The sequence below is a fragment of the Ornithorhynchus anatinus genome, chromosome 3 (genome assembly GCF_004115215.2).
Source record: "Ornithorhynchus anatinus isolate Pmale09 chromosome 3, mOrnAna1.pri.v4, whole genome shotgun sequence".
NCBI lineage: Eukaryota > Metazoa > Chordata > Mammalia > Monotremata > Ornithorhynchidae > Ornithorhynchus > Ornithorhynchus anatinus.
The window spans coordinates 128114253-128139240 of record NC_041730.1 but is presented as its reverse complement, the minus strand read 5'-3'; the positions used below and the strand labels follow the sequence as shown (position 1 = coordinate 128139240).

Here is a 24988-nt window from a genome sequence, read left to right as displayed (position 1 = left end):
GGATGGAAAGGAAAGGGTGGATTTTAGCCACATTGTGAAGGTCAAACCTACAGGATTTAGTGATGGATTGAATATGTGGGATGAATGAAAGAGGGGAGTCAAGGATAATGGCAAGGTTGTGGGCTTGTGAAACAGGAAGGATGGAAGTGTCATCTACAGTGATGGGGAAGTCAGGGAGAGGGCAGCGTTTGAGTGGGAAGATAAAGAGCTCTGTTTTGGACATGTTAAATCTGAGGTGATGGCAGGATATCCAAGTAGAGATGTACTGAAGGCAGGAATGGGAGATGGTAGAGAAGGAGAGAGATCAGAGCTCAAGGGTCAGTTCTTGGCCCTCTTCTGTTCTCCATTTACACTCACTCCCTCGGTGAACTCATCCGCTCTCACGGCTTCGACTACCATCTCTACGCAGATGACACGCAGATCTACATCTCCGCCCCTGTCCTCTCCCCCTCCCTTCGGGCTCGCATCTCCTCCTGCCTCCGGGACGTCTCCACCTGGATGTCGGCCCGCCACCTAAAACTCAACATGAGCGAGACTGAGCTCCTCATCTTCCCTCCCAAACCTGGTCCTCTCCCAGACTTCTCTATCACCGTCCTTCCCGTCTCTCGGGCCCGCAATCTCGGTGTCATCCTTGACTCGTCTCTCTCGTTCACCCCACGCATCCTATCCGTTACCGAGACCTGCCGGTTTCACCTCTACGATATCGCCAAGATCAGCCCTTTCCTCTCCACCCAAATGGCTACCTTACTGTTACGGGCTCTCGTTATATCCCGGCTAGACTACTGTGTGGGCCTTCTCTCTGACCTCCCTTCCTCCTCTCTCGCCCCGCTCCGGTCTATTCTTCACTCCGCTGCCCGGCTCATCTTCCTGCAGAAACGATCTGGGCGTGTCACTCCCCTTCTTAAACAACTCCAGTGGTTGCCTATCGACCTCCGCCCCAAACAAAAACTCCTCACTCTAGGCTTCGAGGCTCTCCATCACCTCGCCCCTTCCTACCTCTCCTCCCTTCTCTCTTTCTACCGCCCACCCCGCACGCTCCGCTCCTCTGCCGCCCACCTCCTCACCATCCCTCGGTCTCGCCTGTCCCGCCGTCGACCCCCGGGTCACGTCCTCCCGCGGTCCCGGAACGCCCTCCCTCCTCACCTCCGCCAAACTGATTCTCTTTCCCTCTTCAAAACCCTACTTAAAACTCACCTCCTCCAAGAGGCGTTCCCAGACTGAGCTCCTCTTCTCCCTCTACTCCCTCTGCCATCCCCCCTTTACCTCTCCGCAGCTTAACCCTCTTTTTCCCCTTTTCCCTCTGCTCCTCCCCCTCTCCCTTCCCATCCCCACAGCACTGTACTCGTCCGCTCAACTGTATATATTTTCGTTACCCTATTTATTTTGTTAATGAATTGTACATCGCCTCGATTCTATTTAGTTGCCATTGTTTTTCGAGATGTTCTTCCCCTCGACTCTATCGCCATTGTTCTTGTCTGTCCGTCTCCCCCGATTAGACTGTAAGCCCATCAAACGGCAGGGACTGTCTCTATCTGTTGCTGACTTGTTCATCCCAAGCGCTTAGTACAGTGCTCTGCACATAGTAAGCGCTCAATAAATACTATTGAATGAATGAAAGATATAGATTTGGGAATCATATGCATAGGGGTGGTAGCTGAAGCCATGGGAGCACCCAAGGGAGTGGGTGTAGATGAGAATAGAAGGTGACCCAGAACTGAACCTTGAGAGCCCCCCCCCAACACACACACACATAGGAGGTGGGAGGCAGGGGAGGAGCCCGCAAAAGAGAATGAGAATGAGCGGCAAGAGAGAGATAGGAGGAGAACCAGGAGAGGACAGTGCCTGTGAAGCCGAGGTTGGATAATGTTTCCAGGAGAAGGGGATGGTTGATAGTGTCAAAGGCAGCTGAGAGGTCGAGGAGGATTACGATGGTGTAGAGGCCATTGGTTTGGCAAGAAGGAGATCACCGATGACCACTGAGGCCGGTTTCTGTGGAGTGAAGGAATCAGAAGACAGATTGGAGGACATCAAGGAGAAAATTGGAGGAGAAGAACTTGAGACAGTGGGTATAGACAAGTTGCTCAAGGAGTTTAGAGAGGAATGGTAAGAGCTAAACAAATACCACAATTATTATTATTGCTCTCCCAGCTGGTCTCCCCTCCCTGAAAGTGGACACTTGAATGTGGGCAGTTTTGTTTAAACGCGTAGCCACCCTGTCTCATCTCCTATCACCAAGTTTCAAACTTGTCAGCTGTGTGACCTTGGGCACACCACTGGACTTCTCTGTGTCTCAGTTACCTCATCCGTAAAATGGGGATTGAGACTGTGTCCAACCCAATTTGCTTGTATCCACCCCAGCTCTTAGTATGGTGCCTGGCACATAGTAAGTGCTTAACAAATACCACAATTATTATTATTAAAACTCAGAAGCAGCACTCTTTAACAGGGGTCTGAGAGGGGTGCAGTGGTTCTGGAGCGAGGGTCAGGGGTCTTCTCGGCACCAAGCTCTAATAATAATAACAATAATAAATAATAGTGGTGTTTGCTAAATTCTTATTATATGCCAAGGATTGTATTAAGCTTTGGGCTAGATACAAAATAATCAGAGCGGATACAGTCTCGTCTCCCACAGGACTCACAGTCTAAGAAGAGGGACAACAACCATTTAGCACCCATTTTACAGATGAGGAAACTGAGACACAGAGAAGTGAAATGGCTTGCCCAAGGTCACACAGCAGGCAAGTGGCAGAGCTGGAATTAGCCCTAAGTTGCTGTTGTTACATTGTATTACCTGCATATTGTAATATATGTCCATTATCGTGGAACCAGCCAGGGGCCTTCCATTATAACTATTAGAATTTGTTAAGCACTTATTATGTCAAGCACTGTACTAAGCACTGGGGTAAATACATGATAACCAATCAATCAATAGTACTTACTGAGTATTTACTATGTGGAGAGAACTATGCTTTGTAATCAAGTCCCACATGAGGCCCACTGTCTAAGTAGGAGGGAGAACAGGTATCAAATTGCCATTTTGCAGATGAGGGAACTGCGACCCAGAAGAGTTAAGTGACTTGCTCAAGGTCACACAGCAGACAAATGGCAGAGACAGTATTAGAACCCAAGTCCTCTGACTCCCAGGTCTGGGTAACTTCCACTAGACCACACTGCTTCCCTTATCTCTGAGAACTCTCAGTGGCTCTTTTGGGACCGTACTTAGCTGCAGGCAGATTATTTCTAGTAACAATTTCCAGAAGCTTGGGTTCCAGGCATTTGGTAGGTGATCCAGTGTAGGAACTGGAACCCTCATGTTTAGGATCCACTGGTAGGCATTTATCCAGCAGCCCCAGGGCTCATGCCACCTGGGTATTTCATTTAAACTAGTTCACTAAGAAGCCGGTTCAGGTTTTCCCCTCTGTAATAAAGTCAGATAGACTCTAGTCAGTTAATCTCTAGGGTTACCACCCTTGGGCTTTGTGCCAATAACTGGAAGGATTTCTCTTTCATTTTCCAACCCTGGAACTTCCCATTTCTCTTGAGGTTTGAGTTCTGAATTGACCTTTTCCCATGAGAAGGAGCAGGACCTTGTGAAAAGAGCAGGGGCCTTGGAATGAGAAGCCCTGGGTTCTAATCCTGACTTCACCTGTCTGCTGTGACACCTTGGACAAGCCATTTCTGAGTGCCTCAGTTACTTTATCTGCAAAATGGAGATTCAAATACTCTTTCTCCCTCTTGACTTAGACTGTGATCCCCATGGGGGACCAGATGATCTTTTATCTACCCCAATACTTAGTACAGTGCTTGGCACATAATAAGTGCTTAGCAAATACCACATTTAGTATTATTATTATCATATTTTTCAGGAACAAAAGTTTTAAAGGGAGAATTTGTTAGCTGTCAATAATGAGCTCCTTAAGTCACTACCAACCATGCTGCCCAAACTCAACGTCACCTGACATCTCCCCACTAGGATCTCAGCATGGTCTAGTGGATAGAGTACAGGCCTGGGAGTCAGAAGATGTGGGCTATTATCCTGGCTCTGCCACATATCTGCTGTGTGACCTTGAGCAAGTTGTTTCACTTCTCTGGGACTCAGTTACCTCATCCATAAAATGGGGATTAAGACCGTGAGTCCCATGTGGGACAGTTACTGTGTCCAACCTGATTAACTTGTATCTACCCCAGTGCTTAGCACTTAGTAAGCTCTTAGCAAATATCACCATTATTGTCTTGTCTTAGCCGTCGAGTGGTCTCTGACCCATAGTGACACCACGGACACATCTCTCCTGGACCGCCCCCCTCTCCATCTGCAATCGTTCTGGTAGTGTAGGCAGAGAGTTTTCTTGGTAAAAATCCGGAAGTGGTTTACCACTGCCTCCTTTCGTACAGTAAATTGGAGTCTTCACCCTCGACTCTCTCCCATGCCAGTGCTGCCCAGCACGGGTGAGTTTTGACTTGCAGTCGATGGCCTTCCACACGCTAGTCACTGCTCAAACTAGGAATGGAATGGGTAGGCCTCTGCTTGACTCGTCCTCCCGTAGCCGCTGCGACCCTGAGAGGGGGACCACAATTATTACTGTTGATAATAATGGCCTTTTTTAAGCGCTAAATGTGCCAGGCATTAAGTGCTAACTCCTTGCTTCCCCAGGGCTCCACCTCCAAATTGGAGGAGGGGCAGATCACACTGTTTTCATTTTGGCAAACAGAGGCTCAGAGTGAGGGAGTAACTTGCTCAGAGTTGGGAGCCGAGCCAGCCAGACCCCAGGTGGGTTGATTCTCTGGCCCAGCTGTAAGAAGAACACCTTTCCCACCTCCTTGAAGTGCAAGAGTTGAGCAGAGCAATTAGCCTGAATGTCCTAGAGGAAGATGACTTTGAAAAACTTCCAATGCCTCTTGTTCCTATTTGGACCTAAATCACAAATAGCTCAGCTCCCAAGCGCTTTCATACTACTTCTACCGCTATTACTACTACTTGTGGTATTTGTTAAAAACTTATTTTGTGTCAAGCACTGTAGTAGATGCAAAATAAACAGTTTGGAAACAGTCCTTGTCCCACCTTTGACTCACAATCAATCGATTTACAGTCTCACAGGGAAGGAGAACGGATATTTAATAATAATAATGTTGGTATTTGTTAAGCGCTTACTAGGTGCCGAGCCCTGTTCTAAGCGCCGGGGTAGACATAGGGGAATCAGGTTGTCCCACGTGGGGCTCACAGTCTTAATCCCCATTTTACAGATGAGGGAACTGAGGCATAGAGAAGTTAAGTGACTTGCCCACAGTCACACAGCCGACAAGTGGCAGAGCGGGGATTCGAACACATAAGCCCGGCCTCCAAAGCCCGTGCTCTTTCCACTGAGCCACGTTTAATCCCTTTTCAGGTGAGGAAACTGAAGCCCAGAGTAACTTGCCTAAACTCAATCCATTGGCAATCAGAGAGACCAGGATTAGAACCCAGGTTTTCTGACTCCCAGTCCCCTAGACCACTCTGCTTCTTTGGCATAGACATCTTTGTTTAATGCCTAGAATCTTAGACCTGTCTAAACTGGGTCTGTGTCATAAATCAGGTATGGGCCCCTGAAGTTACTTGCTTGGCTCATATGACTATGCATTCAAAAGAAATATTACTTATATTAATATTAATCATCAGAAACTGTGAATCCATGTTTTAAAAAACACCCTTAATTCAGTTGGTCAATCAATAGCATTTATGGAGCACTTATAGAATGCAGAGCACTGTACTAAGCACTTGGCAGGGTACAGTATATCAGAGTTGGTAGACACGTTCCCTGTTCCATAATCCAAAGGACTAAAACTTTTTTTCAAATAATTTTCAAAATCACAAGCACAAAAGCACAAAGAAAGCAGACAGAAAGAAAGACAGAAAGACAGGGGACCTGGACCGGCTAGACCGGGCTAGGAAAGCTGGGTCCCTCGAAGATGCCCCAGACTTCCACGGGCACAGAGTCCACATGATGAGGTGGATAATGCACAAACCTGGGAATCAGAAGGTCGTGGGTTCTAATTCCGGCTCTGCCACTTGTCTGCTGTGTAGCCTTGGGCAAGTCACTTCCGTGTCCTAGTGGATAGAGCATGGGCCTGAGAGTCAGTGGGCCATGGGTTCTAATTCTGCTCTGGCACTCATCTGATGTGTGACCTCGGGCAGGTCACCTCACTTCTCTGTACCTCAGTTCCCTCATCTGTAAAATGGGGATTGAGACTTTGAGCCCCACGTGGTACAGGGACTGCGTAATCCGATTCGTCTGTTCCCACCCCAGCGCTCAGTACAGCGCCTGGCACACAGTAAGCACTTAACCAATACCATTATTATTATCGTCATTATTATTATCTGTGCCTCAGGGCAAAATGGGGATTTGAGGCCGTGAGCCCCATGTGGGCCCATTTACTGGTATCCCCCCCAGCGCTCAGCACAGTGCTTGGCACATAGTAAACGCTTAACAAAAACCCCACAATTATGATCATTCTTAGAAACCCCCATTGCACCTCCCAGCCCTCGGGAAAGAGTGACAAGACATGTAGGCCTCCTGGGAGTTCTTAATCCTCTCCCTCTGCCTAAAGAGCCGGGGAGGGGGGGGGGGAATTCCCCTCCCTCGTTCCTCAGCCCGATATGGAAAGCTAAAAGCCACCCAGGGGGTGGGAGTTGGAGGGAAGGGGGAGGAGAGAAGGCGATAGCTTAAAGGGACTGCGACCGGGCAGGCTGCAAGGGTCTGTCCGTCGTCCCGGCTATCGAGCACAGATCTGACAAGCAATTAGGGCCCGAATCTATCACCCGGGCCTGTCGGGGAGGATGCCTTTGTTAAAACTTGCGACCCATACTTAGCGGCTGTTTACACTGGCTGCGGCTCTGGAAGCCAGGAAGGGCAGGGCACAAGATCCTACCTGCCTGCCTCTCTCCTGCCTCCAGAGCCGGCTGCTTCCCACTCCATTGGATGCTTAGAATAGTTGCCGCACAAGTCATAATTAATGCCAAGTTAAAACCAGATGTGCCTCTGCAGCTTCCCCCGAGAAGAACCCTGCTCCGGTCCACTTTCCTCCGCTGGCTTAATGGAAGGCCGCCAGTGCTGGGACGGAGGAGAATGTGTCTGATGCCTGAAGCCAGGACTTTTTCCCTCTGCAGCTCCTGCTCTCTGACACTGCCTAATTTCTGCTTAAAGCTTAGTGCCTGCAACGTAACTCAGTGCTGTGTCAGAACAAGAGGTAGGATCACGGATTTTTCTCACCCCCTCCCTTCCACCCCCCAATTTCACCCTACATTTTTTTCTTTTTCTTCTTACTCTTCACCCCGTCTGGATTCTTTGGCTGAGTAGCCGGGATGGCAGCTGGTCAGTCCCTCTGGAGGAAGCGTCTGAATGCTGGTCTTTTGGAGAACAGAAATTGAGTAGCCAGATTTTGGGGGGAGGGGGGGGACAGTTTGTTTGCAGGGAGATGAGGGGTCTGGGGGATGGGTGCAGAGAAAGAGAGAGAGAGAAAGGCAGGCAGTGGGGGAAGGGGAGAACTGCTGGAGGGGAAAGAGTCTTGGGAAAGATTTCTTGATTGCCTGGGTAGAGAGGAAGTATATGTGCACATGTGAGAGAATGTGAGTCAGCATGTGTGGAGGAGACAGCTTGGGCCTGGGGGGCTTGGGGTTGGGGGGAGGGGGGAGGATGGGCAGGCCGGGACCCAGGTTTGTATGATGCTGAACATGTGCAAGCCTGTTAGAGCATGGAGGTGTGTACTCGCTTACGTCCACGTCTGCAAATGCACGTATCCACTTTGTGCACCTGGACTTGTGAGGGCAAGTGACATGGGTGAAGATGGGTGCAAACCTAGCTTCCACCTGGGGAGTGTGTCTGCTGGAGCCCGTGTAGGTCGGAGATGGGGACAACGGTTTGCCTCAAATGGATCTGGGGGTTTGGGTGGAGAAGCTGGTGCAGCTGGGTAAAATTGGCATTTGTCCCACCGAGACCTTGCCCCGTTTCCCCAACCCCTCACCCATTGCTTTTGCTCCTCTTTGCAAACCACATTGTGAGTAGAAAAACACGAGCAAGGAAGATGTTTTTACTGCCCACTGCATGTCTCAACAAACTCACTGAATGAAGGGGCATTGTCAGAGAGTCGGTGGTGGGTGAGTGACTGAGAAAGTCAGACTGTCTCCGTTTTGCTGCAGGAGTCCGGTTGACCTGGGCAAAACCATCTTCACTTCTGTCCATGAACAATAATAATAATTATAATGATGGTATTTGACAAGCGCTTTACTAAGCTCCGGGGTAGATACAGAGTACTCTGGTTGGCCCACACGGGACTCACAGTCTTCATCCCCATTTTACAGATGAGGCAACAGGCACAGAGGAAGTGAAGTGACTTGCCCAAGGTCACATGGCTGAAAAGTGATGGAGGCGGGATTAGAACCCTCGTCCTCACCAGGCCCATGCTCTTTCCACCTAGCCATGCTGCTTCTCAAGGGGGGGGGGAGAGGGAGGGGGAGAGAGAGAGAGAAATGGTTGAAGAAAAAGACTGAATGAATGATGAGAGAGAGAGAAAGAAGAATGGACAAAGAAAAAGAAAACGGGCCCATCTAGTATCACTAGGTCTCAGTGCTTGCCTGACTTTCCCGCTGGGAAAGGAAGCTAATAGTGCATGACTGAAAATAAGGAGTCTTCACTTACTGGCAGGAGAAGCTTAACCCCCTGGCTGCCAGGATAACTGAGTGGGTTTCATCCAAAACCCCAAGTCAGGGAAATGGGAAGTTTGACCAGGCGCCTTGCCAGGCCCATTGCTTGAAGAGTAACGTAGGCTGAACCGGTGCCCGGAGGAATCTTGATAGATTCATCCAAGGGCAAAAAGGCTTTGCCAAATTCCATCTGGGTGTCAGGAGGTAGTGATTGAGGGGAAAAAAAAAAGTGTAGGCTGATACCTCGAGGAACGAGGGAGCGTACTGGCTTGAGTTTCTAGGGATTGACATGAACCCTCTGGAACTGGTTCTTGGCCGGCATAGCAGTTCCAAGTAGTGCCAGCAGCTTTTAGGTAGCTGAATCTCGGGCCTATTACAATTTTACAGAACTCTGTCCTGCCTGATGGAATAGGGAAAAAGAGGGAGGGAGGACTTCAAGGTCATATACAGCTCAGGAGATGGAGGGAGAGAGACCCTCAAGGTCAAATATAGCTCAGAATAGGGAGGTAGGGAGACCCTAAGGATCATATAAATATGATATTTGTTCAGCACTTACTATGCGCCAGCCACTGTACCAAGTGCTGGGGTAGATACAAGCAGATCGGGTTGGACACAGTCCCTGTCCCACATGGGACTCACAGTCTCGATCCCCATTTTACAGATGAGGTAACTGAAGCCCGAGAGAAGCGATGTGACTTGCCCAAGGTCACTCAGCAGACAAGTGGCAGAACTGGGATTAGAACCCGTGACCTTCTGACTCCCAAGCCTGTGCTCTATCCACTACAACATGCTGCTTCCCTCTCCAGCTCAGGAGAGGGAGGGAAGGAGGAAGGGAGACCCTCAAAATGACACAGCCCTCCGGACGGGACACATCCCCAAGCCACCTGTGCAGCCAGAAACCCAACCTCGTGGTCCCAGAAAGTCATCCTTGGTTCTTAGCTTGGAGGGCCTTGAGGCTCGTAGCCAGCCGGCAGAAAACCAGCCTCAGGGTCAAGCGGTTTAGCCCTGAAAGGTGCTCTCCTAGGCAGTACTACTCACCACTCACCAACCTCTTTATTCCAAGTGCCAGGCAGGCAGCATGGGGGAGGAGGAGGAGAAGAAGGGGGAATATTAGCTGACTGCCTCGAGGGCCAGAGGAGAGGCTGTCTTCTTTTTTTATGTTCATTTAAAGGTAATACCTTGGCTGTTTGCTCAAAGCAAGTTCAGGGTGCTCATTAGGTAAGCCATACCCATAACATACTTTACAGTCAGCTGTCAGTGATCAGAGGTTACAAAGGAAAGGAATAATCTTGATGAATCTCGAAAGGACAGATTACCCAAATATCTCCTTTTCATCAGTAGTTTACCGCTCCTTCTCCCCCAGGTTGACTATTTGCCTGCAAGTAGTGTAATAGTTTCATCTTCTCAATCGGTGGTGTATATTGAACACTTATTGTGTACAGAGCACTTTACTAAGCACATAAGTACATATGAGAGTACACTTATGAGAGTACTTATGAGAGTTAGTAGAGAGGCTCCCTGCCCCGCACAAGCTTACAGTTCTCTTTCTCAAGACCTCCTTTATGAGCCAAGAATGGTCCAATGGCTTGGCCGGGAGAGAAGCCACCAGAAAAGTTCTAGATAATCCATAGTCCCTGCTAGATAACTGAACATGTAAATTTTGGTGGAACAGGGTTAGGAGCTGGAGAATTTCCCTCCACAGGGAGAATAGTAGACTGTAGGCTTGTGGGTTTTTGTTTTTTGTTTTTATTTCTAATGGTATTTGTTAAGTGTTTACTGTACGGCAGCCACTGTATTAAGCCCTGGGGATGATATAAAATCAACAGATTGGATACAGTCCAAGTACCACATGGAGCTCACAGTCTTAATCCCCATTTTACAGATGAGGTAACTGAAGCACAGAGAAGTGAAGTAATTTGCCCAAGGTCACACGGCAGACAAATGGCAGAACCGGGATTAGAGCCCAGGTCCTCTGACTCCCACGCCTGTTCTCTTTCCATTAGGCAACACTGCTTGTCTAGACTGTTAGCTCACTGTGGGCAGGGAACACATCTACCAACTCTGTTGTATTGGCCTCTCCCAAGTTCTTAGTATGGTATTCTGCACACAAAAAGCACTCAATAAATACCATTGATTAATTGAGAGTAGAAGGATCACTGGGAGGAATTTCTTGGCTAAAACACCTCTCTCCTATTTGCCTGACCCTCAGATCATATCTTGTACTAGTGTTAGCCTCAAAGACCTTTGATCCAGCCCACCCACTTCCTCCTTTTCTCTTGTAGCTGTATTCATTCAATCATATTTATAAAGTGCTTACTGTGAAAGAGCACTGTACTGAGCGCCTGGGAAAGTACAATATAGCTCTAGGAAGAAGAGCTCTTTCAGCCCCTGCTTAGGGAGGGCTACGAGGCTGGTGGCCAGATCATTCAACAGTATTTATTGAGTGCTTACTGGGTGCTGAGCACTGAACTAAGCCCTTGGAAAAGAACAAGGCAATGGAGTTGGTAATAGATATGACCATTCCCCTCAGGGAGCTTATGGTCTTCTAGGGGAGACAGACATTAAAATAAATTACACATAGGGGAAATGGGAGAGTAAAGAGAAATGTACATAAGGACTATGGGATTGGGGGTGGGATAAATATCAAGTGATATAGATCCCGGCTCTGCCACTTGTCAGCTGTGTGACTGTGGGCAAGTCACTTCACTTATCTGGGCCTCAGTGACCTCATCTGTAAAATGGGGATTAAGACTGTGAGCCTCACGAGGGACAACCTGATTACTCTGTATCTCCCCCAGTGCATAGGACAGTGCTCTGCACATAGTAAGCATTTAACAAATACCAACATTATTATTATATAGAGAAGCAGTATGGGCTTGTGGATAGAGCACAGTTCTGGGAGTGGGAAGGACCTGGGTTCTCATCCTGGCTCCGCCACTCGTCTGCTGTGTAACCTTGGGCAACTCACTTCATTTCTCTGTGTTTCATTTACCTCATCTATAAAATGGGGATAAAGATTGTGAGCCCTATGTGGGACAGAGACTGTCCAATCTGATTAGCTGGTATTTTCCCCAGCACTTAGTACAGTGCCTACACATAGTAAGCGCTTAACAAAATACCATAAAAAGTAGTGCTTAAGGGTACAGAAGGTACAGAAGTGGGGAAGGGGGCAATAGGATAAATGAAGGTTTAGTCAGGGAAGGCCTCTTGGAGAAGATATGATCAAACAGACCTTTGAAGATGGGAAGAGTAGGGATTTGAGGATGACAGTGGCCTCTAATTCCTGGAGACTTGATAATGATCAAGTCATCTCTTCAGTTCACATTCACCTGATGGGTGTCTGTGGAAAGTGCAGGCAGTTGGGAACAAGGTGGGGGCCGGGGAGTAGGAGAGAGAAAAAAACGGGAAAAAAAAGATGCCATCCCTGAATGTTTGAGCGAAGTATTCTGATACTGTGGGGAAGAGAAAGAGAAAGTTGAACTTCGTCAGATGAGGTCTCAGCCCAGAGTTGGAAGTTCTAGCAGAAGTGGTAGTAGCGGCCTAGTGGAAGGAGCAAGGGTCTTGGAGTCAGAAGGATTTGGTTTCTAATCCCAGAAACTCCATTTGTGTATTGTGTGACCTTGGGCAAGTCACTTCCCTTCCCTGTGCCTCAGACCCCTCATCTGCAAAATGGGGATTAAGACGGTGAGCCTTAGGTGGGACAGGGATTGTCTCCAACCCAGTTTCCTTGAACGTACTCCAGTGTTTAGAACAGTGCCTGGCACATAATAAACGTGTAACAGACACCATTATTATTATCAGTGGGCTTTAAAGAGCATCCATTGGGTGCAATGAACGCATTGTGTTAAATACTTTGAAAAGTACAACAGAAGCACAAACTATGTTCCCCACTCACAGACAGATTACACTCTAGTTGGGGAAGACAGATAATAAGAATAATAAGAATTGTATTTGTTAAGCTGTTAGTATGTGCCAAGCACTGTTCTAAACTCTGAGTTAGATACGAAATAATCAGGTTGTTGCACATGGGGCTCACGGTCTTAGTCCCCATTTAACAGATGAGGTAACTGAGGCCCAGAGAAGTAAAGTGGTTTACCGAAGATCACACGGCCTACAAGTGGCAGAGCTGGGATTAGAATCTTGACTCTATTTATTGCCATTGTTCTTGTCTGTCCATCTCCCCCGATTAGACCGTAAGCCCGTCAAACGGCAGGGACTGTCTCTATCTGTTGCCGACTTGTTCATCCCAAGCGCTTAGTACAGTGCTCTGCACATAGTAAGCGCTCAATAAATACTATTGAATGAATGAATGAATCCACGCCCTCTGACTCCCAAGCCTGTGCTCTTTCCACTAAGCCATGCTACTTCTCGATTTAAAAGTATAACCCCCCTCTGACATTTCCTTGGTGCAGGTGAAGGTGATTTTTACATTAGACTTTTGGCCACTGACTTACGTGTCCTAGAAATGTCGCAATCAGAAATTTCAGAAATAAAATTACTTAGACTGTGAGTCCCCTGTGGGACAGGGACTTAATTTGTTTCAATCCCAGTGCTTAGCCCTTAGTAGTGCTAAACTAGGTTCTAATCCTGGCTCTGCCACTTGTCTACTGTGTGCCCTTGGGGCAATCACTTCACTTCTCTTTGCCTCAGTTCCCTCATCTACAAAATAGGGATTCAATGCCTGTTCTCCTCCCTACTTAGACTGTAAACCCTATGTGGGAGCTGATTATCTTGTGTCTTTCCCAGTGTTTAGTAATAAAAGTGATGGTATTTGTTAATAATAGTAATAATAATAATGGTATTTGTTAAACGCTTACTATGTGCAGAGCACTGTTCTAAGCGCTGGGATAGATACAGGCTATTCAGGTTGTCCCACGTGAGGCTCATAGTCTTAATCCCCATTTTACAGATGAGGTAACTGAGGCACTGAGAAGTTAAGTGACTTGTCCAAAGTCATACAACTGACAGGTGGCAGATCCGGGATTAGAACCCATGACTTCTGACTCCTAACCCCGTACTCTTTCCACTGAGCCACGCTGTTTCTCTCAAGTTAAGTGCTTACTATATGCCTAGCACTGCTCTAAGCACTGGAGCAATGTTCTGAATGTAGTACAGTGCTTGGCACAGTAAGTGCATCACAACTATCACAACTTATTATCATTAGCCCAATCTGGGCCAGTTATCAATTTTTAAAGCTCTCCAGCCACCACACTTGACTCGACTTCCTGCCACCATAAAGGAAGTCAGTCTTTATTGCACACCCCCTGAAGCAGTATTTCCTTTCATTTTTTTCTAAATATATCCACCATTAATTTCATTGAGTGGACCCCTTGTTCTCCAATTGAAGGGACAGGAAAGGAAAGGACCCATCCGATCCCACCAAGCCTGCATAATATTTCCAAACAATGTGGTCCCTGATTCCATGCACACATCCTCCACTGCCATCCGGAATTTCTTCTTAAGCGTGGGCCCTTTTTGCCCTGGCTCTGAATTATAGTCTAGGAAGGAAACAGTCAGAAATGCCTAACTCCCAAAGGGGATTAATATGGACAAGAAAACTGGGAAAATACCAAAGTTCTGGAAATGGAGATTTTCTGCTTTCCACACAGGAAATGGGCAGGGATCGTGTCTGCTAATTCTGTTGTATTGTACTCTTCTAAGTGCTTATTACAGTTCTCTGCACATAGTAATCGCTCAATAAATACGATTGAACCAATGCCTAAAGCAGTGAGGAAGTGTGTTTGCTTCTGTTTCTCTCTCAACATTAACCTTATTGGATTTAATATAATGAAGGAAAATCAATCAATCAGTAATATTCCCTGGGTATTATTATATGAGTACTATATCTGAGTATTCCCTCCTCACATCTGACAGTTACTCTCCCCTTCTTCAGAGCCTTATTGAAAGCACATCTCTTCCCTGGACTAAGCCCCTCTTTTCTCTTCTCTCACTCTCTTCAGTATTGCCCTGACTTGCTCCCTTCCCCCCACCCCACCCTCAGCCCCCCAGAACTTATTATATTAATGCATTTCTCCCCCTCTAGACTGTAAGCTCATTTTGGGCAGGGAATGTTTCTGTTTATGGTTATATTGTACCTCCTAACTGCTTAGTACAGTGCTCTGCACACAGTAATTGCTCAATAAATATGATTTATTGACTGAGCACTTACTGTACTATACCTATGCCTGAAAGAGTGCTATATAGCTGGTAGACACAATCATTCATTCATTCAGTAACTCAATCATATTTATTGAGCACTTATTGTATGCAGAGCACTGTACTAAGCACTTGGAAGAATACAATACACAATAGACACATTCTCTATCCATAGCAAATGTATCCCTGACACAGAGAGTTTAAAGGATAAGACCCCTTGAAATTGCTTACAATCCAGCATAGGGCCTCTTCTAAGTCTATTGTAAGGTCTCTGGAAATTGCTTTTTTTTTGGAGGAGCCGTGCTAGACTGGGAGTCCAGATTGAGTTATATTCTTATGCCGTCTTGTACCTTTGAATCAAACCCTTCCTTTTTCTGTGCTTTCACCTCTAGAAAATGGGCAACTTCCCTTTATCCCTCAAAAGTTTGTCTTTCACTCTGTTTAGCTCCACAGCCACTGGGGACTGAAACTCATGTTGTGAGTAATTTTTGCACTTTAGTCCACAGTTGTCATCTTAAATGTCTTTTGTTGATTTTACATTTGTTGTGCCAACTTGTCCCCTAATTTGCCTGAGAAGTTGTGTGTAACAAAGGGAGGTGCTGAAATCTTCCCCACCCCAGAAGTTTAAGAACATGGCAGAAAATACTTTCTGCAGGGGTTAGGCACAGTCCTGCCGGGAAGCAGCTAAACTAGTCAGTCTCTCTAAGCTCTATCTAACCTGGCAAATCTCTGTGATCAATCACTGGTTTCTATTGAGCACTTACTATGGGCAGAGCACTGTAATAAACTCTGTGATCTTTGTGCTTTGAGATCACCAAAAGCAAATCACTGCAAAAAAACAGCAAAACCCTTAATAACAAAAAATCAAATTAATAACTTTTCCATGGTTACTGCACATCTGAAAGCCACTGCACAACTAAATCAAGTGCATCAAAGCTCCTACCTTTAACAACTCAATGTCTACCTCCCCACTTGGTTTCTCCAGTTTTGTTATAAAGAGGTTTCACTGTGCAAACCTTTTTTTTTCCCTGGGGCTTCCTAGGGAAGCAGCATGCATAGTGGATAGAACACAGGCCTGCGAGTCAGAAGGTCACGGGTTCTAATCCCAGTTCCGCTACTTGTCTGCTGTGTGGCCTTGGGCAAGTCACTTCACTTCTCTGTGCCTCAGTTCCCTCATCTGTAAAATGGGGATTGACACTGTGGGCCCCATGTGGGACAGGAATTGGATCCAATCCAATTTGCTTGTATCCACCCCAACGCTTAGTATAGTGCATGGCCCATAGTAAGTGCCTAACAAAAGCCACAGTTATTATTATTATTATTCCCTAGAGAATTCCTCTTTCATTTGGGAGCAGTGGTCCCGGATTATCTTTGTAGGAGAGAAATGGCTGAATAGTCACTAAGCTTGTTGTGTGCAGGGGAATGTGTCAGTTCTATTGTTATATTGTACTCTCCCAAGCACTTAGTACAGTGCTCTGCAAACATTAAGCACTCAGTAAATATGATTGACTTACTGACTGACTAAATTGCTCCTGCCTTTCTAGTATAATGGCTATAAGGTTGAGCATGATGTATTTCAGCCAGTCAGGTTTTATTCCTCTATCAACACAGTCGAAGAGGTGCCAACTCTTGATGTGGTTAAAAGGTACCATAGCAACTCCAGTTTGGAAAACAAAGCTGGGTCTATGATGGTCTTGATTAGACACCGTGTGTCATGCATTGTGCTAAGCACTGGGATAGACACAAGCTAGAGACACAATCTCTAGAAAAGGGGGAGAAAACTGGGTACTCTATCCCCATTTTACAGATGAACAAACTGAGATACAGAGAAGTAAGGGGACTTCCCCAAGGTCACCCGACAGACAAAAGGCAGTCGGGACTGGAATCCAGGTTTCCCAATTCTATGTTTTTTCTACTAGGCCATGTGCCTGCCCTAAGATTTGCACCACTGGCATCATTTAAATCCTTTTATCCACCACATATCTGTGTGTGAAGTTTGGGTTTCCTGCATTCAGAGTACTCAGAACAGTCACTAGGATCGATTAATTAATCCCAATGACTGACAATTTATCCCATGTGGGCAAAGCATCTCCTGCCTTAATAATAATAATAGGGTACTTAAGTGTTCACTATATGCCAAGTATTGTACTAAGGCTGGGGTGGATACAAGCAAATCAGATTGGACACAGTCCCTGTCCCACATGGGACCCACAGTCTTAATCTTCATTTTACAGATGAGATAACTGAGGACCAGAGAAGTGAAGTGACTTGCCCAAGGTCACACAACAGATGAGTGGGGGAGCCGGGATTAGAATCCATGACCTTCTGACTCCCAGGCCTGTGCTCTATCCACTTAGCCATGCTGCTTCTCACATCTCCTTTTGACCCACACTGGATTTCTTCCTATGAACTCTCTCCCTTTCCCCTGGGGTGGAGAGAGGTGAACTGAACGTTGTAGAGGGTGGGGTGTGATGGGTCTGTGTCTCCCCCTTGCAGGAATCTTTGGGCAGCGGCTGGAAGACACCGTCCAATACGAGAGCAAATACGGCCACCGCCTGGCCCCTCTGCTGGTGGAGCAATGTGTGGATTTTATCCGGGAGCGGGGGCTCACCGAGGAGGGCCTCTTCCGAATGCCCGGCCAAGCCAACCTAGTCAAGGACTTGCAGGATTCGTTTGACTGCGGAGAGAAACCTCTCTTTGATAGGTGAGTTTGGGCGGTCGCTGGAAAGTTGCCAATCACCAGCTCGAGGTGGTTGGGGAGTGGACGACAGACCGGGAGGCAGAGAGCAGATTTTGCTCCTGGAAAATCATCAATCATTCACTCGTATTTATTGAGCGCTTACTGTGTGCAGAGCACTGTACTAAGCACTTAGTCGGTGGTATTGCCAGTCAGTTAATTGTATCTATTGAGTGCTTACTTTGTGTAGAGCACTATACTAAGAACTTGGGTGAGTACAGTATAACAATATAGCACACAGAGTGCTTGCTGTGTGCAGGGAACTGTACTCCATGCTTGAGACAGTACAGTGGAGTTGGTAGACAGATCCCTGTCCTCACGAAGCCTTCAGTGGACATTAAAATGGATCGTCTTGTCTTATGCCGGCGAGTCGTTTCCGACCCATAGCGACACCACAGACACATCTCTCCCGGAATGCCCCGCTGTCCATCTGCAGTCATTCTGGTAGTGGATCCATTGACTTTTCTTGGTAAAAATACAGAAGTGGTTTACCATTGCTGCCTTCCACGCAGTAAACTCGAGTCACCACCCTCGATTCTCTCCCATGCCGCTACTGCCCAGCATGGGTGAGTTTTAATTTGTAGCAGATTGCCTTCCACTCACCAGCCACTGGCCAAGCTAGGAATGGACTGAGTAGGCCTCTGCTTGACTCTCCCTCCCATAAATGAGACTGGTAGAGTACTGGAAACTCTCCAGGTGCGACCCTGAGAGGAGTAAAAATAGATTACAGAGAGAAATTTACGACAGCCTTTTTCGGCCTCTGGGCTTAAATAGGGCTGCAGCTGTACATTCAATGATACTCTCCTCTGAGCTGCTTATGAGTTTAGGGTTTGATCTGAGATCTCACCCCTCTCTCAGAAGGCTGAGCTTCCAAGTCTGGAATTCCCTCTAAGCAAGCCTCGTTTTCATAATCATCATAATAATAGCAACAACAGTATTAACAGTAATAATAATAATTGCAATATTTGTTAATTAAGCATTTCTTTGGTGCCAGGCATGGTAAAAAGCAGTGGGGTAGCTACAAGATGATCAGGTTTTTGAGGTCTGAGATTTGTTTTATGTCTTGTGATAAAGAGGAAGCTGTGGTGTACGTGTCTTAGTGTGCATGTCTATATACTACAGTAGTCCCCCTGCACTTAGACTGTAAGGCCCATGTGGAACAAGGGGTTTGCTCTGATTGTACTGTATCTTCCCCAGTTCTTAGCACAGTGGTTAGCATATAGTAAGCACTTAACAAATAGCATATTAAATATATATACAGATAATGAAATGAGGCTGGAAGACCATTGTGCGAAGCACCCAGTGGGAGAACAGCAGGGAGGAAGCATTGAAGCCATTGATCAGAACCTTGGGAAAAAGGTTCCCAGCTCTGCCACTTGTCAGCTGTGTGACTGTGGGCAAGTCACTTAACTTCTCTGTGCCTCAGTTACCTCATCTGAAAAATGGGGTTTAAGACTGTGAGCCCCATGTGGGACAACCTGATTTCCCTGTGTCTACCCCAGCGCTTAGAACAGTGCTCTGCACATAGTAAGCGCTTAACAAATACCAACACTATTAAAAAGGACAGTGAGGAAAGTTTAATAAGAAGACAATGAAAATTTGGAAAGCAAAGTGGAAACATTTTAATTTGATTGAGGTGGGCCACCAGGCGGAGTCATGTTGCAAAAGGAACTGTAGTTTGTCATTACTTAAGCGGAAGAGAGTAACTGTAGCAGTATTCTGTTCTTAAGACTGTCGGTGGGCACAGTTGGGCTTGGGGAGAAAAGGATCAGAAGGGATCTTCAGAACATTCCCAGCCTCCTATTCTCTCCCCACTCCAGTCCATACTTCGGACTGCTGCCCATATCATTTTTCTACAAAAACGTTCAGGATATGTCACCCTCCTCCTCGAAAAACTCCAGTGGTTGCCCATACACCTCCGTATCAAACAAAAACTCCTCACCATCGGCTTTAAGGCACTCCATCACCTTGCCCCCCCACCTCATCTTGCTTCTCTCCTTCTACAACCCAGCCTGCACACCTCGCTCCTCTAGTGCAAACCTTCTCAATGTGTTTCCATCTCACCTGTCTCTCCACCGACCCTCACCCCCGTCCTGCCTCTGTCCTGGAATGCCCTCCCTCCTCAAATCCGACAGACGATTACACTCCCCCCTAAATATGATTGAATGAATGAATGAAAGAGGCTGCCTGTTTGCAGAAATGTTGTCTAGAGAAAATGGATCCTCAAAAAACTGTGTTCATCCTCCTAAAGGAAGAGGGAAGGAGGGAAGGTAGACCGACTAGAAAAAGAAGATTTTTAATTGACTTTTTCAGCAGTAAAAGGGGAAGAAGTCTTGTTTAGTTCAGGAGCAGAAAGGATCCCAAGAAAGATTTGGAGGGAAGATAGCCCTGTCTCTGGCAGTGGTAGAAAAAAGAGGGAGAATTTTCAAGGTGAGAGAATAGTAGTAATAATACTAGTAGTGGTACGGGTAGTAGAAAAGCAGCGTGGCTCAGTGGAAAGAGCCCGGGTTTAGGAGACAGAGGTCATGGGTTCTAATCCTGGCTCTGCCACCTGTCAGCTCTGTGACTTTGGGCAAGTCACTTCACTTCTTGGTGCCTCAGTTACCTCATCTGTCAAATGGGGATTAAGACTGTGAGCGTCACATGGGACAACCTGATTATCCTGTATCTACCCCAGCACTTAGAACAGTGCTTGGCACATAGTAAGCGCTTAATAAATACCAACATTATTGCTATTAGTAATATTAGCAGGAGTGTGCTATTTCTGGAGCTAGAGAAGAGGGCGGGCAGTTGTCTTCCAGTGCTCGTCTCCATCAATAGCATTAAACTAAGTGACATTGAATAATAAAAATAGTAACTTGTTAATCAGTTATGCTCCAAGCACTGAACCCCACACTGGGATAGATACAGTTCAATTAAATCAGACACAATCCCTGCCCCCAAAGGGGCTCACAGTCTAAGCGGGAGGTAGAAGAATGATCTTATCCCCATTTTTACAATTAGGAGGTTGAGGCACAAAGAAGTTAAGTAACTTACCCAAAGTTGCACGGAAGGCAAGTGGGGGATTTGGAATTGGAACCCCGGACCCCCAGGCAAGTGGTCTTTTCAGAACTATTTCTCATTCTCTCTGGAGAATTCCGCAATTGACTTTGCCAATTTAGAGGAATAATGCTACCAACTGTGGGCTGGAATAAATCCAATTCCAGTCATGTTTTCACCTTTTGTTCAGGTGACCAGTCATCTGGGTTTATACCAGACAATCTGGTTTTCAGCTTGCCTGGCCCCTGTCTGGAACAGATACAGCAAAGGTCACCTTCATTTTTCATTAAAGCACACAGCCCTCCTCCTGGCATGTCTGCCACTGCTTTGTGACCTGGGCAAGCCACTTCACTTCTCTGGGGCCTCAGTTTCCTCATCTGTAAAATGGAGATTAAGACTGTGAGCTCCATGTGGGACAAGGACTATGTCCAACCCCATTTACTTGTATCCACTCCAGTGCTTGGCACAAAGTAAGCACTTAATAAATAACACAATGATTTACGAACACCACCACAGAGTTCTAAGGCTTGGCAGTGTAAGCTTGTTGTGGGCAGAGAATATGTCTGTTTATCGTTGTACTCTCTCAAGCATTTAGAAGAGTGCTAAATAATAAGTGCTCCAATAAATACGAATGAATGACCAGACTCTGCAGTAAAGTGTGAGGGGCTCAGGGACCCCCCCTACCCCCCAACGTTTGGAGAAATGATTCAGGTTTGATGATTTCCACAAAATTACATGTATGATATTAACGCGGTAATCCATGTGCTCGGAGAAATGTATGTCGTCACACACACCTCAGAGCCCAGTGTTTTGTGAGGGTTGCCTGTGTTATCTCTGCTTATGATCTACCCTGGAACCAAACCCTTAAAGAGAAAAGACCAAAAGAAAAAATGTCTCCTCTCCCTCTCCTGCCGCTCTTCTTCTCCTCCCACTCCTCCTTCCCGTTTCCCTCCACTCTTCTTCTCTCCTACACTCTTCTTGTTCATAAAATTGCCCATGCCATGTATTTGCTACTTCAAGGAAGGCCTAAGTGCTGACGTTCTGAGAATTATTTGAATGCCCTTCAAGATTCATTGAAGGCATAGTTTTCATTCCTGTGCCCTCCTCCTCCTCCTTCCTCCCGGAACCCAGGCCTCCTCTCTTTGATACTAAACAACAGCCAATATTTGCTCTCTAAATGGCACTTGAAAAGGGACGCTTCCCTGAAGGTAGGTTAGGGACATTCCTCTGCTACTGAGAGAAGTTGCTGAGACAGGTGGCTGTGACTGGACTCAAAAAGCTCACAAGACCAACCATCTGTCCTACTGGTGAGAAGACTTCTTTGATCCAGGGTGACTGAAGTACCCCTGAGAGAGTGGAAGTTCAGTTGTCGGCGTTTCGAGGAAACCTGAGGGTGTGGATGTATTTTTTTTTTGTCTAAGTGGCTCTGTGTTTGCCAGAGTGTGTGGGTGTGAGTCAATGTGTGTGGACATGTATTGTGAGTTTTTCATTTTGAGACTGCCTTCTCCCTTCTCTTCCAGCCTGGCCTAGTGGATAAAGCACAATCCTAGGAGTCAGGAGAACCTGGATTCTAACACAGCTGTGTCATTGGTCTGCTGTGTGACCTTGGGCAAGTCACTAAATTTATCTGTGCCTCAGTTACCTCATCTGTAAAATGAGGATTAAGACTGGGGGCATCTTGTGGACATCTTTATGTTCTATGCCTGGAACATAGTAAATGCTTAACAAATACCATAAAAAAAAGAAATTCTGTCATGTCTCTAATGATCAGGACTAAAACATGGAAAGACTTTACTCTGGGGGGAGCCCTTATTAATAGTAAAAATTGTGGTATTTGTTAGGTGCTTACTAAGCACTAATATAAGACAGTCAAATCAGACACAGTGTTTGCTCCATATCAGGTTCATAGTCTAATAGGAATGGAGAACAGGTATTTAATCATCTTTGTACAGAGGAAGAGACCAAAGCACAGAGAAGCTAGTTAGCTTTCCCATGGTCACACAGCAGGCAAGGGACAGAGCCAGGATTACGATCCAGGTCCTCTGACTCCCAGTTCTGTACTCTTTCCACTAGGTCATAATCAATCTATTGTATTCATTGAGTGCTTACTGTGGGCAGAGCACTGTACTAAACACTTGGGAGAGTATAAGCGGTTTGGAAGATACTTTCCCTGCCCACAAAGAGCTTACTCTGCTTCCCTTGCTGTATTAACATTAAACATATCAATATTAACAATAGTTGGCTGGTTAGTTTACTGATGGGGCTAGGAGTTCATTCATTCATTGAATCATATTGTGTGCTTACTGTGTGCAGAGAGTGCTTGGGAGAGTACAATATAACAATAAACACACATTCCCTGCTCACAACGATCTTATAGAAGGGTAGAAAACATTAACATGTCCAAAACAGAGCTCCTTATCTTCCCACCCAAACCCGTTCTCCCCTTGACTTTCCCATATCTATAAACGACACTACCATCCTTCCTCTCTCACACACTTGTAACCTTGGCATTATCCTTGACTCCTCTCTGTCATTCAACGCAAATATTCAATCCATCACTAAATCCTGTCGGTCCCACCGTAACAACATTGCTAAAATCCACCCTTTCCTCTCCATCCAAACTGCTACCATGTTAATACAATCACTCGTCCTATCCCATCTGGATTACTGCATCAGCCTCCTTGCTGACCTCCCAGCTTCCTGTCTTTCCCCACTCCAGTCCATACTTAACTCTGCTGCCCGGATCATTTTACTACAAAATGTTCAGGACATGTCACCCACTCTTCAAAAATCTCTCCTCTTTCTCCTTATCAAACAAAAACTCGTCATTATTGGCTTTAAAGCATTCTACCACTTGCCCCCTCCTATTTCACCTTTCGTCTCTCCTAATACAACCCAGCCCACACACTCCATTCCTCTAGTGCTAACCTTTTCACTGGGCTTCGATCTCACCTGTCTCGCCGCTGACCCCTCATCCCCGTCCTGCCTCTGACCTGGAACCCCCTCCCTCCTCAAATCCACCAGACAATTACTACGCCCCCACAACCCCCTGCTGCAAAGCCTTAGTGAAGGCCCTCTCCTCCAAGAGGCCTTCCCAGAGTAATCCCCAACTTTCCTCATCTCCCACTCCCTTCTGCATCACCCTGACCTGCTCCCTTTGCTCTTCCCCCCTCCCAGCCCCACAGCACTAATGTACATATCTGTAATTTTATTTGTGGATATTGACGTCTGTTCATTCATTCAATAGTATTTATTGAGCGCTTACTATGTGCAGAGCACTGTACTAAGCGCTTGGGATGAACAAGTCGGCAACAGAAAGAGACGGTCCCTGCCGTTTGACGGGCTTACAGTCTAATCGGGGGAGACGGACAGACGAGAACAATGGCAATAAACAGCGTCAAGGGGAAGAACATCTCCTAAAAACAATGGCAAATAAATAGAATCAAGGCGATGTACAATTCATTAACAAAATAAATAGGGTAACGAAAATATATACAGTTGAGCGGACGAGTACAGTGCTGTGGGGATGGGAAGGGAGAGGTGGATGAGCAGAGGGGAAAGGGGAAAATGAGGCTTTAGCTGCGGAGAGGTAAAGGGGGGATGGCAGAGGGAGTAGAGGGAGAAGAGGAGCTCAGTCTGGGAACGCCAGGAAGCCTTTCTTGATTTATCTCTCATCTCCCCACTCAACTCTCCCCCATTTCTGTGTTCTGTGTTTTTGGTTGATCTGTATCTTTTGAGCACTTTGATATTCACCCCTACTTCCACAGTACTTGTGTATATATCCTTGTACTCTTTTTTGCTTCCCCATATGAATGCATTTTAATGACTGTCTCCCCAACTAGACTGTAAACTCCTTGAGGACAAGAATCGTAGCTACCATCTCTAGAGGTAGTAGGCTTAGGAGTCAGGGGTCATGGGTTCTAATCCCGGCCCTGCCACCTGTCAGCTAGGTGACTTTGGGCAAGTAATTTATCTTCTCAGTGCCTCAGTTACCTCATCTGTAAAATGGGGATTAAAAAATGTGAGCTTTACATGGGACAACCTGATTACCCTATATCTACTTGTCAGCTGTGTGTCTGTGGGCAAGTCACTTCACTTCCCTGGGTCTCAGTTACCTCATCTGTAAAATGGGGATTAACTGTGAGCCTCACGTGGGACAACCTAATCACCCTGTATCTACCCCAGCGCTTAGAAAAGTGCTCTGCATATAGTAAGAGCTTAACAAATACCAACATTATTATTATTACCTCTATTGCACTCTCCCAAGTGTCTAGTAGAGTGCTACACATACAGTAAGCACTCAATAAACACCACTGTTTGATTTAGATTATCTCTGCAATGTGTCATCTCATTGCCATTTTAGAATAAGTTCGGAAGGAGTT

General features: G+C 46.4%; 1 protein-coding gene and 1 non-coding gene across 5 annotated transcripts in view; one reads left to right on the top strand and one right to left on the bottom strand.

The window, feature by feature from the left end:
- ARHGAP22 (Rho GTPase activating protein 22) overlaps positions 1-24988 on the top strand; it is a 359144-nt gene that overhangs the window by 299690 nt on the left and 34466 nt on the right. For all 4 annotated transcript variants that reach the window (XM_029061129.2, XM_029061128.1, XM_029061131.2 and 1 more), the window contains one exon: positions 17327-17534. In XM_029061129.2, coding sequence (XP_028916962.1) covers positions 17327-17534 — 208 coding nt within the window. The remainder of the gene's footprint in view (positions 1-17326; positions 17535-24988) is intronic.
- Positions 18144-18281, bottom strand: LOC114810687. The gene has a single exon (XR_003758382.1). It is a non-coding gene; the product is annotated as a small nucleolar RNA SNORA7 (small nucleolar RNA).